Here is an 18,908-nt window from a genome sequence, read left to right as displayed (position 1 = left end):
CCTCGAGTCATGCCAGTTAGGGAGCAACACCGATGAGTTCAGGGGAGGGCTAATGCCTCTCCCAAACTCATCGTCACAAAGATGCTGATGGTCGGGTAGCAACACTAACGAGTTTAGAAGGGAGCTAGGGTCTCACCGATGACCTCATCCTCTCCATTAGTGTCGATGAATGGAGAGAGTGAGGGAAGTTGCTCCTTCCATTTACAACACGGTGTTGAGTACATCTTTAGGACTCCATGTAATCCTCTTAGCTTATCTAGAAAAAGCTCAAAATTTTGTTAAATGAAACAATCCTATTTCTACTACAATGCCTATGTATGACTATGGATACAAGGAACATTCAAACAAATATTTGGCCTTTCTTTCTTCCGAGTAGCTTAGGGAGTTTCGGGATCTCTTATTGAGATGTTCATCATGATTACCTTAGGTCAGACTTCGAGCAAAAAATGTCTTAGCTTTCAAGCACTCGGGGACACGATAAGGTTCTTCCCTTCTCGTTAGAAATATGGTGTGCACGAAAAGTTTTGTAGTCCTAGTATACATGAAGCCCCTAACTGGTTATTGGGGAAGAATTCTCGGATGGGCAATCTAGAAAATTGACTGTGCATATGTCGTATGTACCCGAATAGCGGCTTATCTCAGCTCTTGAAGGCATTTCATCAAAATATGTAAAACAACATGTTTTTTGATTTGCATAATATGACAACTAATATTATGAAACATATCCTAAGTACTTACACTGAAATGTCCAGTGATGAAGATGTAGTATACACCTGAGTGTCCAGTGTCCATAGTGGCTTGAGTGGGGTTCCAACAGATAGTTTGTGAGAGTATACTCACCGGATCATCTGATGTTAACAACTCTTCAGAACCATTGGGTTAACGGCTAGTGCGCGGGTTTGAGGCTATAAATACCCCTCCACTCAGTCATTTAAAAGAGTGACGTGCACCTGGAGTCTAGAGAAATTCATATACACCTGAGAAGATATCCAAACCACCAATGTGCTTAAAGTGATCATCCAAAGAAATTAAACACAAGATTAGAGAGTGGTTAGTGCTTATAGGCCTAGAGAGTGTGTTGCTAGGTGATTGCTACCTAGAGAGTAGATCAAGGAGTGATCCAAGCTTGTACCCCTTGGTACACCAGCGTCTTAGAGTATTGGTGACTCGCCGGCAACTTGAGCCAAAGTTGCTCAAGCTTGTTGACACTCCAACTTGGTGTGGAGCGGTGACGAAAAGAGTGTACAGGGACACGGAGACCCTTACCTTGGTGGCTCAAGCTCCGAAGTGATCACGGCATTAAGGAACCAGAAGAGAGGCTAGTGGTGAAACCTTACCTTGGTAGCTTGGTGGGTCAAGTGCCGTGACCGGGTGGCGACTAAGAGCGTATCCTTTGTGGAGCTCCAACGTAGATTAAGGGTGGCATTCATGCCATCGATACCATGAAAAAAACTCCTTATGTCGAGTTCACTCTCTCTACCTTATTTACGTTTCCACATTTATTTACTTGCAATTTACCTTCTTAGATAGGTTGCAAGCGCTTTGGTCCGTAAAGTAGACACACTAAATAAATCTAGAGCATATTTAGATAGAAATTGATATAGGTTTATCTTGTGTTATTTTTTGGAGCTGAAATAGTTCTAAGTGCCCTAATTCACCCCCTTCTTATGGTGTCACCAATCCCTACACTGAGCCATCCCAACGCAGGTCCATCCCATATGCCTCACAAGCCACGCTTTTTTCACTTTGTTTTCAAGTTTGCATTCCATTGGAATCGAATCCGCGACCTCCTCCTCGTGTTTGTAGCCACCTTACCATCTCTACTATCACGTAGTTATGATAGAAACCGAAAATTTTATCCTTTTAACCTTCTTTACCGAAGGTCATTAGTGATATGTCATAACCATGACATGTCACTAATGATTAATTTTGTCAAATTTCGTCGAGGGTTATAATTTAATAGGTGACCCGGAGTGCATTCAATAAAACGGGCATAAATTTTGCATATGGACTCCGATTTCGACGTTTTATGACTCTACGGACATGTACAAAAAAGTTGCATTCGTTTCTCTCTCACTTTGTTTGGAGAATTTTTTGAGGCCAAAAATGCCTTGGAAGATTGAGTTCTCGCCCCCTTATTGGACCCGTCACTAATAGTGTTGAGCAGCCGTCACTAATATGGTTTTTCCTTTGCTGGTTTCTTACGTAGTGTCTATTTCTTCTCCAAGTTTGAGTCATTCGTGTCACTGTGTTCTCACCGTACTTATTTATGGAAGATATTTTCTTCCGCCAATAGTTAACTAAACAATCATTGAAGGAATGCCCATCTACAGTGAAGTCATCCATAAAAACCTCCATGATTCTCTCAATGAGGTCTGAAAAGATGGACATTACACAACGCTAAAACGTCGCAGGGGCATTATACAATCCAAAAAGAAGCCTCCTATAAGCACAGGTGCCATATGGACAAGTGAATGTGGTTTTCTCTTGATCAGAGGGATGAATTGGAATCTGTAGGAAACCTGAGTATCCATCGAGGTAGAAAAAGAAACAATGGAATGCTAACCTCTTAAGCATTTGATCAATAAATTGCACGGGGAAATGATCCTTTCGAGTGGCCTTGTTTAACTTCTAGTAATTAATGCACATACGCCAACCCGTAACAGTCCTAGTGGATATCAGCTCTCCTTTGTCATTGGGGACAACAATCATGCCATCTTTCTTAGGAACAATATGAATTGGGCCTCACCCATTTACTATCAGACATAGGATAAATGACATCAGCCTTAAGAAGCTTAAATATTTCCTTCTTCACTACCTCCCGCAAATGAGGATTAAGCCTATGCTGGTACTCACGAGTTGGTTTACAACCATCCTCACTATAGATCCTGTGTGAGCAGATAGAAGGATCAATACCCTTCATATCATTTATGGAATATCATATGACGGAACAATACCAACATAGCACCCCAAGATGTTGCTCAACCTCAACAGAATTCAAATGAGCACTCACAATAATAGGGTTAGTTTTTGCTGATCCAAGAAAAGCATATCTCAAGTGCTTTGGGAGAGGTTTCAGATCTACATTTGGAGCTAGAGAAAGTGTTGGATCACTAGCAGCAGAAGTACCTTGAGTCAATGGATGAAACAAGAAATGGATCAGAACATGTGTGCTCCTCACAAAGAACAAGACTTTCCATCTTCAAATAGTGGCTGCTCCTGATTACTCAAGTATGCTTCAGTGACACACTTATCAATCACATCAGTAGGGAAGCAATGGTCTGGACAAGGAGGTAGATGTAGGATGCCTCATATCAAAAGACAACTTTTCATCTCCAAATTGAAGTGTGAGCTTAGAGTCCTTAACATCAATGATAGCCCTACTGTAGCTAGGGCTGGTCTTCCCAAGATAATTGACTCATTGTTATCTTCCATCTCCAAGACCAAAAAATCTACAGAGAAAGCAAAGGATGCAACCACGATATAGGGACATCAGCCAATATCCCTGCCGGATAGCGAAAAGTGCAATCAGCTAGCTGCAAAGTCATGGCAGTCTGCCGTAAGTCACCTAATGGTAGAGCACCACATACAGAGTGGTATGATGCTCACGCTGGATCCTAGATTGCACAAGGCTTGAAACCTCTTTGCACTGATTACACAAGGAATGCAAAAGTGGCCAGGGTCATCTAACATAGGCGGTAGCTTATTATGAATAATAGTATTGCATTCTTTAGTAAGAGTGACAATTTCTGGCTCCTCCATGCATCTCTTCTTTGTTGTCAAGCTCTCCATACGAGCAGTAAGTGTACACAATGAATCTTTAAGATCATGCACCTCTGTCTTGAGAGAAGACATCTCACTCATCCGAGCTTTGGTATCTCCTATTTGGGATCCCAACCTAAAAAGCATTTCCTTAATAGAAGCTATGTCATCCTGCTGAGAGGTGGATGTACTTTGTGCAAGCTCATCCCATGTGCGGGCTGATCCTAACTGCAAAGAGTAATACCCCATCTTGGCTCCATCTCGTAAAGAGAATGGAAACAACCTGAGTTTGATAGCATCTCGAGATACACCATTACACTTCAAAGTATCACAATATTCAAGGAAAGTCCAGATATGCTCATTGGGGTCCTCAGTGGGAGAACCACCAAACCTGGTCTGCTAGACCGTATTGATCAAAGCTGGCTTCGGTTCAAAGTTGTTGGCCTCAATAGTTGGCTGAACACCACCAGGTGTGGTACCTTGGTTTCTAGGGGCCCAAAGATAACGAATAAGAGGTTCCTGAATTGGCTCACCCATAGTTGCTTCCTTGATTAAACGGTTCAGCTTCAACATTTCCGAAATGAACGCTCAATCTCAGGATGAAATGGAACAAGTGAAGAGTCACTATGCCAAGGGATACATTTGAAGACAGATAAGAAGCAAAGAAGGGGAAAACAGGATCACGAAGGGGAAAACTAAAACAAATGACCTAGTCTCTACTCTAGCGCTATCACCAATATCTAATCCCTGGCAACGGCGCCAATTACTTGATGTGCCTAATAGTGTACCCCACAAGAGTACGGGTGCCACTGCAATGGCGGCGAGTGTCCTGATCTCCACAGGGACTAGAGTACTTGTAAACACACTTAAATAAAGCTAGGTCAAACGAAACTGTTGGAGAAGGAACTACACTGAAAGCGATAAGAAACTCCAAATAGAAACTACAAAACCAACTGAGGTAGGCTAGGGATAAGAGAAAGGAATGATGAGACACCAAAGAGAGAAAGGGATTTGAATAAAAATGGAGGATTTCATATGAGAGATGAAAGAACGAGGAAACAGATAGAGATATAGAAAAGGCAGATTAGCAAAGAAATAGAAAAGAAGGGAAATATAGAGAAAGAGAGAAATAGATAAATAGAGAAGATACAGATTAAAAAGAATAGGAGGAGATCACATAGAGAGATTAAGAGAGAAAACGAGGTTCTAGACTAACTCAAGCTACGGGGCAACTAAAACTAATAATAGTGCTACTGCTTCTTCTACACAAACCTCCTACTCCTATCACACAGTCAAGCAAAGAAAAATACAGCGAGCTGGTACTAACTACTCTACAGGACAAACAGCAAGATTAATATTTTTTTAGGTTTTTAAGAATGTTATTTAGAACTACCACATGCAGAAAAAAATCAAACTGAAATAATGATGCTACAATCAAACAAGAAAAGAGCTGCTAGTGAATACTACGAAAGAAAAATACAGAAATGAAATACTAAAATTAGAAAGCTACTGCAGATACTAAACTGAGATTCAACTAACAGCAGGACATCAAACAACTACAGGAAAATTACCAGAATAATAGATCAAGATCCTCCTAATTTTAAGAAACAGATATCGCAGAAATTATCCTTTCTACCTCTATGAACAGATCAACGCCATCCAACTTACAAGCACAAGCATTCAATCTCACAAAATTGCTCATAGTTATACAGAATTAAGATCAAGTAAAAAAAAAAGAACATGAGAGAGATATGGATGTAGGTAAATTGCAAGATGCAAATCCAATGTTTGTAGAGGTTGCAGCTGAAGGTGATATACCCTAGAGGCAATAATAGAGATAATTGTATCACACGTCTATGTTCATGTACTACCGAATAATGTGTTATTCCAAGAATGAGTATCATATAGATTGACAAGTATGTGACTTGTTTATGAAACTCTTTGTTTATATCAAGATGTTATTCTTAGTCGATCACTGGTCGCATATTATTATGGTGATATATAAAACCAGCACATGTATTAATTGATGATCACGTTTTATGGATCATATGTATAGAGATACCAAGTTAATAATGTGAATATTTATGTTAGAGAACATGATGTTGGATAGACCCACCTTGAGATACTGTTAGGATTGTTATTTATGATGTACCATCAGTTGTTATCTTAAATGGTGTACCTGCAGGATTCTTAGACCTGAGATCGTCATTGATTCCCAAAATGTGTAGTGGCATATTTTGATCGATTCCCAAAATGTGTAGTGGTATATTTTGAGGTTGTCAAACGCTATTCCATAACTGGATAGTCATAAAAGTAGTTTTTAGGTTTATCATGAAATATGTCGTGGGGTATGAGCAATCAAGATAGAATTTGCCCCTCGTTGATAACGGGAGAGTCCTTGATAACGGGAGAGATATCTCTGTGCCCCTCGAGGTAGTTAGATTGAGAAAGTGTATGACCATGCCAATATGATTAAAGAGTTAACCATGATGAATCCACTACTTGATCGAGTGAATGGTCGGACTATCACAAGGGTGGCACGTATCTCGCCTTGAGCTTGACTGGTATTGTGAGGCGAAAGTATCGATGCATGTGTATATCAAGGTTCAGCCGATATGATCTTTTCTGTATGCTCGGGAGTCAACATGTCCTGCGAGGGATCGCTATTAATTTTGGTTTGGAAAGGGTTTTCGAGTTGTAGCTGTTTGTACATGTACCTAACGGGTCACACACTTAATGGGTTAGAACAAAACATGTGAATTGGATTTATATATGGGTTTTGATGGATTATGATCCATAAGAAGTTAGAGTTCTAAAGGGCTTCCAACATGGGAGCCCATTGGCGAGCTCTATATAACGAGAGGTGTGGGTAGGGTGTGCTGAGGTTGAGCCACTCTGAATCCCTAGCCGCAGCCTTCCATACGATCTCCCAAAACCCTAGCCACATATGTGGTGCTAGCACATCGGCGCTCGGCGTTTCTGTCCAGTATGTGTGGATACCGTAGAGGCGCTGTTGCTATTGCGGCGCTGATCTTCTCAGCAAGTTGAACAGCACCTGCTCGGAGTTGGTCAAAGAGCACGACCACTTGCTCGGAGTTAGTCGAGGAGCACGACCACCTGCTTGGAGGTTGTCGAGGAGCACGACCACCTGCTCAGAGTTGGTCGAGGAGCGTGACCACCTGCGCGGGGCTGGTCACGGATCTGATCGAGAAACTGCTCGAGGAGTTTGACGCGCATGACGTTGGATCAGTCTACTCCAACTCTTCTTCCGCTGCACTATGTGTCGAGCGGTAACGATCTATGATCTCCTACTAGCATGATTTTCTAGATAAATGTGGTAGAAATTTTTTATTTTAGACTAGCATAGCTTGCCCGTTTCCCACAGCAGCTTGGTGCCCAGGAAGAAGAACATCTGCTATAGATGTTGTAGGGGGACTAGAGCAGCAACAAGTTGTCCTCTTCCTTGGTGTAAAACAAGTGCTCTTGTAAGAAGCAGGGGAAGTAGATGTAGCAGACCAGCAGTAGCACATCCTCCTTGGCGTTCAACAGCAAGAATAAGGTGGGGCTTCGATCCTGTAGGTGGTGAACTTGGTGATGGGTGTTTCGCGGATTCGAAACTCGACCTTCGTATTTATATAACTTGAATATAACAATTGCAGGGCGTGCCAGTATACCATTGTATACGAAGGACAAGAAACAATTGTAATCAAAACACGTAATTTTATTCATTCAATCTCGAATTCATAAAGTACAGTTTCATATGAATACAGTGTCACGCACACGAATACAACGTACACGCTATCTGACTACTTCTAGCGATTGTGTCTTCTGGTTCCCGGGGCCTCGTGAGGCCGTCGGTTAATTACGTCTGGCTCTCCCAGACAACCTCTGATTAAGCTGATTTGCACTGGTCGTCAGTAGGTCATCTCTGAGTCTGCAAGGCTGTAGTCACATACATCACAGACCAAGCCAAGTAAGCGCTAGAAATCAAAAAATGGTAGAGAAAGGATACCAGTCTAACATGAGATTTTGGACTGTTTATGTATCCCAGGTCATCATCAGCTAAAGAGCCTCAGAATAGTGGGTAATCGAGGCGAGCTAGGAGCACAACATGACGCATAGCTACAACCGGTGTGGCAACACGGCCGCGGCCAGGAGCCCAACGCCATGCTTAGCTCACTAAACCCCCTCGGGCCTTGGACTCATCCTCATCGGCCGTCTCCGAAGGCAACAAGGCAACCCAACCATACTGGCAACAAGCCACATAGGCAAAGGTAATCACGAAGGTGACAGTAGGGCAGGCACCGTCTCAAGCATTAAGCCGCAAACAAAGATCAGTCAGGTCATCAACTCAACAGAAGGGCTGAGGCACCACAAACCAGCTTCAAGGCACAAGCATCATCAGCTAGCCATTAATCAATAGAAGGGCACATGCATCACCAGGTAGCCATTAATCAATAGGGGACGAGCCAACAACTAGTCATATGGCAATAGGGCTCCTAACAGGGCCAAATCACCACAACTCCCCACCAACATTAGGCTATCGACGCAGCAGGGCCAATACCAGTAGCATCAAGCCGCCACAACAAGAGGCAACTGAGCAGCCCAATGCCAGTTACATGCCACAAGAGATAAATAGCCAGGACAGCAGCCGCCAAACACCTCAAACATGCCACCAGTGATAACATAACAAAGGCAGCGATTAGGGCTGGCAAAAGAGAAAAGGGGTGATAGCCACAGAGAGGTCAAACGATACAGGCTTAACTGACGACACCCATATTAGGTCATCATCTCATCAAACAGTGAAGAGGGCAGCAACACCAGGTAGTCACTGCACACACGAGTCAGGCAATAGACCGGCAGTAGCACCACACCAGCCACTAGAACCCATACACTAGATCAACACATTAGCTTATCGGACCCGCATTCCAAAACACATGGCCGGAGTGCGCACGCTAGCAGCACAGCTCATCTAACCAATGGCGGCACAGCTCACCTAGGCGGCGACGCACTCGACGGATCACCAGATCAATGCAGCCACGGGTCAAGAGACACCAACACCAGAGCAGTGGTGCGAACCAGACAACACACACGCACAACAATGGTGACCTGAACAAACGCATGAGCACCCACATGGCGGTCCCAAATGCACTGGCTATCATAGAACAGACACAACCAGCAACGGAGATTAGTGCCAAAATACACATGCCACCCAGATCAAAACAGGGGCATTGCAAGCAAGTCACCAACATGGTGACACTGCAAACACAGCACACTAGTGGCATCAGAATGAGAGACAGGACGCCCTCGTCGGCGGCGCGACCCACCCAAACGACAGATGGTCACACATTCACCTTGCTGGAGTACAAACTTGTCTTGACGGCCATGGCGCAAGCACTGGCCAGAGTTCACCAGAGAACCGCCACATCTCAATGGCAACATGACCAGAACAATCTGCTTCAATGGCCATGGCACAAAGGCCGACCAGAGCTTATCACAGAGCACAAAGCACCAGAGATAACCAACACATCTCGATGGCAATGACACACGACCACCCGGAGTTCACCAGAGATCAGAAAGAAACAAGAGCAGGCCGCACGAACACGGGCACACGCTCCCATGGCACAGCGCGAGCGCTAGCCGGAACACAACCACGACGGCCAACAGATCTCGAAGGTCATGGCACGAAGGCCAGGGAGCACACCCACACACCTCATATGGCCACGACGTGAAGCCGGCCGGAGCCACAGAACATGGCGAGAAGATGGATGCACTTGTTGGTGATAGATCCCACCCAACTGGCGACAAACCACCAACAGCACAGTCTACCCAAATGACGGCGCATGGCCACCCACGCACACGGCAAAAAAACAACCAACCAAATCTCGATGGTCACGACACGAAGGCCAGCCGGAGCTTGTCTGTAGCAAAGAAGAAGGAGAGGAGGAGGTGGATTATAGCAGGCACCCACCAGCGAGGAGGACAACAACCATGGTGCTTCGGCAACGGCGATAGCAAAGGCGGTGGTAGAGCTTTTGAGGCGGCGGTAGAGCTTTTGAGGCGGCGGCAAATCGCTCCTCCTCCCTATCTCTCTTCTCTTCTCTCTCCCCCTCTTTCTCTCTCTCTTCTCTCTCTCTCTTTCTCTCTCTCGTCGATATCCGCTCTCTCTTTCTCTCTCCCTCTCGCTGATCTCCTCTCTCTCTCTACAGTCCCCCCTCTCTCTCCGGTCTCCTCCCCCCTTTATAGCTCAAGGACGAAGAGATAAGGATTGAGCTTAGTGGTTTGGGATCCGAGGGATTAGCGGTGAGATAAAACCGACTGAAACTCAAAATCAAATTAGGATAGAGAGGGATTGGGGATAGGGATGAGGGAGGTGTTGCAGCGGGTTTGGCCAGAGGCGGCGGCGTGCTCGAGTGGCTCACGGGGTGGCGCAGCTTGGAGAGGGCCGAGCGGCTCGGGTGCGCTAGGGAGTGGAGAGAACTGGGGTGCACAAGGGACAGGAAAGAGCTGGCTTGGCTGGGCACGCACACGGCGGCGCAGTTGAGGGAGCAAGGCGAGCGACGCGCGAGGAGGCGCGAGGAGCTGAGAAGGGCGAAGGAGGTTGTAGGGAGAAGGATGCATAAAAGCCGGTCCCCTCCCTAGGGTTGCCGTGGGGGAGGGGATAAAGGGGGGAGCGGGCTGGCCAGTTGGGCCACGCAGAAAAAGGGGAGGAGGGAGTGGGCCGGGCCGGCCCAAAGACAGGCTGAGCTCCCCTTTCTTTTTTTTATATGTGTACGTATGCGTATATGTCTGGGCATGGGGGAGTTGTGAGTACTAGCAGCCTAGAGAAGGGGAGCAGAGAGGAGGGGTTGTGGGGATGGGGTGATGGAGAGATGCAGAAATTTTGTGGAAATCTGGTGTTGGAGTAGCTCAGGTATGAGGATGGAGAGGAGAGGGAGAAGAAAAGAAGTGGTGGCTGTTCTCCCAGATTGTACTGTGCGGCTAGGTCTTTATAATTGGGGATTTTTGCTTAATTTTCTGATTTCTCCCTTCAAGCATTTGGAAACTACCAACAGGCCCTTTGCTGCACTTAAATTCTTGTATTCTTGATCTCTAAAGCTCAAATTTCATTGCAGTTTAGTCCTCCATGATTATAGCTTGCACTTGATGTTTTAGAGCAGTCCCGATATGCAAGATTTGTCGCTGAAGCCATCCATTTTAGATGAAAAAGCGCCTTGTCGCACCGACCTGTGTAGAAAGATCAAAAAGTGTAAAATGGTACAAAATGGGAAATTAATGGTATGCAATGTGCACAAATGATGAAAAAATGGGAATTGTAACAGCTTGCATGTATAATGATCTGAAAACAGATGTAAAAAATGACTCATGTCAATGAGATAATGAGATGGTACATCAGAACGAAGGAGGTGAAGCATCACCTTAGCCTTGGTATGCTGAGCTGATTCACTGAGCACGAGAAGGGCCTTCGAGGTGACTGGCCTCCTGAAGAGGTCAGCATGGTCAAAACCTTTGGAGGTCGAAGCGCTGCCGATCGGCTGTGGCATATCGAGTGTCCCCATCAGCACCTTATCTTTCCCTAGGCCGAACTGTGTTGGGGGTCGCGGGGAGAGGTGCTCTCTGCTACAAAACAAGGCATAAGGTCAAACACACCAGAAACAAATTAGTAATATAAGAAAGTTACGCGAAGTCGCAGACCCTTAACCTTTCTGAGTAATTCGTAATGCTCGAGCTGCGTATATGACCTACGCAGCACCCCCGTGTCTGCCTCAACCCCCTCGGTGCTCCCTGAAACAAAGAAAATAAGCATTCCAAACAATTCATCGAAAACCATATCAAAGGGGATACAGGCCTACCCCGCACCCCTTCAAGATGAATCTTGAAAAACTGTAGCTCATCTGAGGATTCTGAAGGTGGCTCGTCAAACTTCCAATCAAAGGAGAGCGGCCCAACACCAGCCCCATAGTATTCCTCGATGAGATCATGGAAAACAAGGCGTTCTGAGATCATCGCAATGGCTTGGTCCCTCGCCTTGATGATGGATGTGAACACCTCAGGCCTCCTTCGGATAAGGGTTTCATTAGCGTTGGAGAACATCTTCAATCCTTTAGGAACATGATGGTAGAACCAGAATTCAGTCCAATCGTTACCCCATTGGTTCCGTTGAGCCTTAACAGGCACCACCACCCCCCTAGGGGAACGAACAAGACGCTGCCATATGATGCGTCACACTCCTTTGTGTTCACCTGCACCTCATTCGGCTGAAAATGCGTGTAGTGGAGGTACGCAAAGGCTAAGGAGCTAGGTTGCTGACCTTGAGACTACTAGGCCCACGCAAAGGTAGAAAGGCAGACGATGGCGTTCTACATTAGCTGTTGAATCTCCAATTTATACCGATCCAAGACACAGGCCACCATAGCTATCCATGGGAAGCAAAGGCCGGCCGCAAAAAATTCAAGGAAGACCACAACTTCGTCCTTGCGTGGCTGCTAGGTAGACTCCTCGGGAGAAGGCACCCAGGCGTCATTGGTTTGGCGAATCCAACCCTTCTCCACCAGACGCCCGATCTGTTCGTCGATGCACCGATTGACCCTGAAGTATGGTGTCGAAGGGGCCTTGTCACTTGCGCGTTGAAGACCGGACTTCGTTATTTGCCAAAAGAAAGGAAGAAAAAACCAGAAAGAACGAAGGGCTGGCTACCCGAAGGGTTGAGAGCAGCCCAGAGAAATTGGCGAAGGCAAGGGGTGTGATAGGAGTAGAAGACTAACAAAGGGAGCATGGAATGAATTACTGTAGGGGGTCACCTATATATACCCTCTGAACCCAAACCGCACGAACGAAAAACTCGAAGTACATCATCGCACATGAGGTGCATAGTAGGGTGACACGTGTCCTAACACACATTACCCGTAATGCCCGTAACAAATTTGGGTGGCAAAAATCGCGAGATGCGAGAGTGATACGTGGCAAAAAGAGCAAGGGCCACGTAAAACTTAGAAACCTCCCCATCAAACGTACGGTGCCATAAATGTGTACGGCGGAGGTACTATGAGTCTTGACATTCTATCGGAAATCACAAACATCACCGCTTAACTCCAAGGGACATGCGACTATTCACCTTCTAAAAACTTTCTTAACTCACTACCTATAAATACGAAACCTACCATCGTAATTCCCCCATAACACTTACAAGAGCACACAACTCGCAGGACTCCCTTTTCTCACTCCTCGTTTAAAGGTGTTCACCCAGCTCAAGTTTCAATGAAGGTAGCCATGGACTGGGCAGGACATACGTGGCCTACCCTCTGAAGTATCGTCGATCACTTGGACGAGCTGAGGAACTTCGTGTTCTTTAGAGCAATCTACACACAGTGGCACAACAATGTCAACCACAAAGAGCATTCGCTATTCGTCCCCTGGATCCTCAAGAGAGACGAGGTCCACTAAGACGGCGAGGTCTTCTTCAATTCACTGACAGAGGAAAGACTTTTTAGCATCCATGTCCCAGTGTTTGTAGGAAGGAGATCGAGGGTCAAAACCTTTGGGACAAGCTATCTCATAGGATTCGACCGGCGTGACAACTTTGCAGCCATGATTGTGAACCCATTGACGGGAGAGACCTTCGCACTACCATGACTCCCGGAGTGGGCTCAAAGCAAACTCTCGAAGGGTTTGTTCATGCGCCCGAAGGCAGAAGCTGACGCAAACACCTTCGTCATCATCTACGCATACCATGACCATTAACACAAGACAAGGGAACACTTTCGTGGAGGCATCATGGTGGCACCTAGGTAGCACAGACAGTTGGGTCTTCGAACTAGTAGAAGATTTATGGATGAATGTATGGCCTGAAGCAGGAGAAGATGCGCACGTCATCTAGGCTAGGGGTTATGTGTTACTCCTTCGCAACAATAAGCTATGGGTTTCACCTCTAGAGAACACACGATGGGTCCAGCCTCAGCGAGCATCGTCTAGCTTCGTGGATCACTATACACTTCACAATCAACACTACAACTTTGCAGCATCTGTGACTTGGTTTTGTACTTTTGTCACAACTAGCGCACATGGGCTGGCACCAAGCCTCAGACCTCCACAGCAAGATCATCTTGTAAAGTCTGGACGACACATGATATGTGCTCCTAGGAGATAAAGACTTCACTGATTTTCGCAAGGACTAAATCCACTTCCTCGGCTGTCATGACCACCATGATGTTCCTGAGTATTACATGTGGCAATGGGATATCGTAGCAAACGCTACGACAATCGTCAAGAGTATTCCCGTAATATCTCAATAGGCACCAGGCACTTGGTTCGTGCTAAGCCTCAAGTAGTTCACCTAGCAACAGTGTGACGATGGCTTGCCTCACGAGTTGCGAATAGCCATTTTGTATAGGCCAAATGAAGGGCATGTTTTGCGCCACCTAGTGATAACCATGCAAGTAGTCTTATCATGAGAAGGGTGTTTGTTCTCACCCAATGATAAACGGAGAGGTATATTCTGGATTAATGTATATATCTTTTTTTTCTTCCGAATCATGAGGCAATTTTGTGGCATTTGGGCTTGACTTTGACTAGCCGGGGGGGGGGGGGACTGGGAGATGGTTACCACCCCATTGTCTAAAGATTTTCAGCTTTGACCACCCAAAGTCAGGACCAAAACCACGAAGGGGCCACTGTTAGGGTAGGTACCATGTTGGCCCCCACCTGTTGACTTTGGCCATATCAGCCAACCCCAAAGACAAAGTAACAAGACTAATGTCGAGATAAAGATGTTTATCCTCTGACCTGTAGGGATTAGGACGAAGGGCATACAACTAAGGACCGGAGGACCGAGGATGCAAGTGGTGATCCCAAAGGGAACCCATGAAGCAAGGAATACCGAAGGGTGGAAGTGGTAACAAAGTCTAGGAGGCGAAACCTGGACACGAGGACCGAAGAACGAAAGGTACAACAAAGCCCTTCGACAAGAGAACGAAGGCCTTCCCCAATAGAAACCTACGAGATAGCAAGAATTCAAGGAGAAGACAACCAGAGGGAATCGGCCAGTAGCCCCAAAGGGAGACCCGATGTGGGTCTCTTTAGGACACTTGTCAGGTTTAGATAGTATAGGGTAATGTAAATGTACAATTATAGTAATACCCCAGGAATATCCCTTGGTGTTAATGGAAATATTTCTAACTGGATAAAAGGCACAAATTTAATGATGACTGGGGTAGTTAAGGTATGGCTATAATACCCCCCACCCGACTGATGTATTAACAAGATAAGAAGAGTTATTACACTCATTATTATGAGTCTACTGTTCACTATGTTATGATCATGATCCCAACAATAATATTTCCATCTATTTTACGAAAAAAATGCCATGGGTAGTCTCATTTAATAATATCAGCCTGTAGTAAAACTAAAGTGAAAAACAAAAATCTCAGAGTGCATATTACGATTAGCACTGTGTGATATAATTGTGAGGTTATAAACGACATATACCCGAAAGATTACTACTATCACATGTCCAGAATGAACAAACTACATACATCAATCTACAAACATTAACAGGATGTTCTTTTATATATTTGCACAGTGGCCAAACAACTATTGGTATTTGGTACCCGATTTCCAAGCACGGATGTCATCATCCAATAACTATTCGTGTATCTCTGTTTCTTTTATACAGTTAGGGAGACATCACAAGGCAACTCTTTACGCTGGCCACATACAGAAACACTATAGCTTGGAGCTAATCTGATGCGTGCTAGCTTTACCAAGTCCTTCCGTAAAATCTTACCCGCAGCATTTTTCGGTATTGAATCCACAAGGTAGACATGGTGTATTTGCTTATAGTGCACAACCTGCGCAGCAACTGATAACCATTAGGGCCACTGCTACACTTCATGGACCGTAGAACTACTGTGTTGAAGCATATACCTGTTTAGAAACAAAATCTTTGATCTGCTTCTCTTGCAAGTTGCTTCCAGAGCATCTAACGACAAATGCTATAGGCAATTCTCCAGCCTGGTCATCAGGGTATCTATTTAAGGAATGATTAACTGGCAATTTTCGTTACTGATGTACTTCAGAGAAGATAGCAGCAAATTGGTTACATGATGTGGTATATGCTTACGGGATAACTGCAGCTTCATCGATATCTGGGTGTGTCTGAAGCAGGTTTTCCAATTCTGCAGGAGGAACCTGCATTAAACGAATGACATCAGCACATTAAGAGACAAGGCAAGTCGACACTGTATCAGATATTCAGATCTAGGCCATGATGGCTCATTACAAAATTTGTAACACTAGCAGGTACCTGGTAGGCTTTGTACTTAATAAGCTCTTCCAGCCGATCAACAACAAAAACGAAGCCATCCTTGTCGATATAACAAAGATACCCGGTTCTCAACCACCCTTCACGATCCAAAATGGCAGACGTGGAATCCTTATCACCAAGGTAACCTATGCTAATTCTCAAAAGAGACAAAGTGTTAGTATAATTTTATGTCCACCATTAAAGTGATAGTAACAGAAAGCTAGCAAGAACAGTCCGCATATTAGGCACTGAATAAAAGAGAAAAAGTGCTGAATCATATAGTTGAATTGGCAGACAACACCCATCAAGACTACCATATGAACTTATGTAAAATTGCATATTCCAATCTAGTTATCCTTATTTTGTAACCAAGGCAAGGTTTGGCTAGCTAGCATATTCTTGGTTTGAAGGCAGTAATGAACAATCACAGTGTTTTCTTTATTGAGTTGAACAATTACAGTGTTTAAATGCTGAAATGCTTGTCTACTTATGCAAACTCTGTACCAATTGTATAAGACATTTACTAGTCTTGACATATGAAAGTTCAAACAAATGACGAATGAACCTCAGAGAGTATTTTTTACTTATCTTCAAATCAATACATTCGATGTCGCATGGACATATATACATATCTAAATACATTTCCAATCCACTCAAACTAATATCTAAATACTGTTTTTTGCTAAATTTACGGTGCCTGTCATACCTTCAATTACAAAAGGTCCTCGGACCCAAATCTCACCTGGCATACCCGGAGGCACAGCAACCCCTATTTCAGGATGAACATTTTTTGTTTCGGCACCATATGAAAGACGACCCACGGACCCAATTCTTGCACTTTCTTCTACTCCAAAAACACGGCAGAAACGAGCCGCAGTCTCTGTAAGACCATACCCTTTTTGTAATTGAAAAAGGCCGATTAATTACCAGAACCTATAAAACTAATCAAGACACATTGAGCAACATAGTTGTAGAGGTCGATGAGTAACACTGGTTGTTGCTAGAAATTCTACCTAATGATCTAGAGAGCTGTAAGGCGCCCATGAACGATTGTATCAGCAAGTAGGAATAATTTCTGAAGTAAAAGTTAAAATCGCATAGGAGTAGCAGTAGCAAAGCCAACCTGCCAAAGGCAGACGTGAGAGAATCGCCGTACGAACTCCGGCGAGATGGACGAGCCACCGCAGTCCACCGCTTGTAGTGTAGCCGTGTGCGCAATCACGGAGTTGTCCTCCTCAGCCGCCCGTACAATCGCTAGCAGAGATGGGGGTGCCAGTGCCAGCGCCAGCCGCGTCACCCGGAACCTCGCGACCGCGAAGACCACAGTCCTGGCGTCGAACTTCCTCGCCCGGCGGTGAGGGCCGGGTTGACCGGGCACACGACAGCGCCGACGGCCACGAGCACATAGTAGAGCACGGGTATGTGGACGCCGGGGCCGCGAGGACGAAGGCAACGTCGCCGGCGGAGACGTGGAGGCGGCCGGGCGCGGAGCGCGGCAGCGAGCGCGCGGAACCGGGAGACGAAGGCGGGGAATAATGGTGTTGGAAATTAATGTTTTATGGTAAGTTTAGTTTTGGTACTTAGGAGTGTCTATATCAAAGTTGAGAGTTGGAGTAGGATTAGAGTTCTAGAAGGAATAGGATTGTATCGGAGTAGAATTAGGGATTTAATATCTATCTCCTATATAATGAAGGGAGAAGGTACCCTATAATGTGGCCTGGAAAAGAGAGAGGTGCCGTGAGAAAAGAGTCAGTGCTCGTGAGTTGTAACATGTGCGTGTGTGAGAAATAAAATAGCAGCGTGTGTTGAGAAAAATCTCGTTGTTCTTTTGTGTGTTTGTGTTGTTCGTGGTTGTTCGATCATAGTGAAAAAGCCAATAATTAGTATCAGAGTCTGTCAAGATGTAGAAGCTATCGACAAGGATGAGGATAAGGATACGATCGACACGAGCAAGAATCAGATGGCACTTGCGGCCATTTATCAAGGCATCAACGAGGAGACTCTCTTGCTAATTTCTGACAAGGAGATAGCGAAAAAGGCTTGAAACACGCTCAAGACAATATACATGGGTGTTGAACATGTAATGGAGGCAAGGATTCAAACTCTCAAGAACGAGCTTGATATGATGCGCATGAAAGAAGGGGACTCAATTGATGTTTTTTCCACATGTGTCATGGCCATCATCGCCAAATTATGCGGACTCGGTGACAAGGTGGAGGATAGCTATGTTATCAAGAAAATTCTTCGGGCCCTATCTTCGAAGTTTCTTCATATTGCTTCTACCATTGAGCAATTTAGTGACTTAAAGACCATGACTGTGGAGGAACTAATCAGTCGACTAAAAGCACATGAGGAGCGACTGCGTGGTTATGCAGGTGCTAATGAAGGTGGTGAACATCTCCTGCTAACAAAGGCCGAGTGGAAAGCAAGGGGGGCGAAGGCTGGTGGTCGCAAGAAGAAATTTGACAAGTCAAAGATACAATGCTATAATTGTCAGAAGTTTGGGTATTTTTCTAATGAGTATCCTGACAAAGAGAAGAAAGGAAAAGATGATGAGCAGGGGCTACTTACGTATGAGACAGCTCTTTTGTGATCTTGTGTTGAGGTGTGTCGTGCATGTAGTGCCCATGTATGTCCAAAGTGGTGTGTGGTGAGTGCAGGGTGAAAGAGGTGTGCTCTCCATCCTCGGATGATGAAGTAGTGTTCGACGTCCTAAAATAAGTGCAGGGTGAAAGAGGTTTGCTCTCCATACTCGGATGATGAAGTAGTGTTCATCGTCCTAAAACAAGTGCAGGGTGGAAGAGGTGTGCTCGCCATCCTAGGTTGATGAAGCAGTGTTCATCAT

The 18,908-nt window shown here is 45.1% G+C and overlaps 1 protein-coding gene across 1 annotated transcript; it reads right to left on the bottom strand.

Annotated features, from left to right (window-relative positions):
- Positions 1-15,347: 15,347 nt before the first annotated feature.
- On the bottom strand, positions 15,348-16,246 carry LOC133886346 (4-coumarate--CoA ligase-like 5; the record flags this gene model as incomplete). Its single annotated transcript, XM_062326078.1, has 3 exons — positions 15,348-15,787; positions 15,881-15,948; positions 16,064-16,246. Coding segments are annotated over 3 exons (375 nt in total), but the record flags the coding sequence as incomplete, so codon positions are not given.
- Positions 16,247-18,908: the final 2,662 nt, after the last annotated feature.

Source organism: Phragmites australis, chromosome 12 (assembly GCF_958298935.1).
Source record: "Phragmites australis chromosome 12, lpPhrAust1.1, whole genome shotgun sequence".
Lineage (NCBI taxonomy): Eukaryota > Viridiplantae > Streptophyta > Magnoliopsida > Poales > Poaceae > Phragmites > Phragmites australis.
The sequence above is the reverse complement of the archived record's forward strand: the minus strand, read 5'-3'. Positions and strand labels throughout refer to the sequence as shown.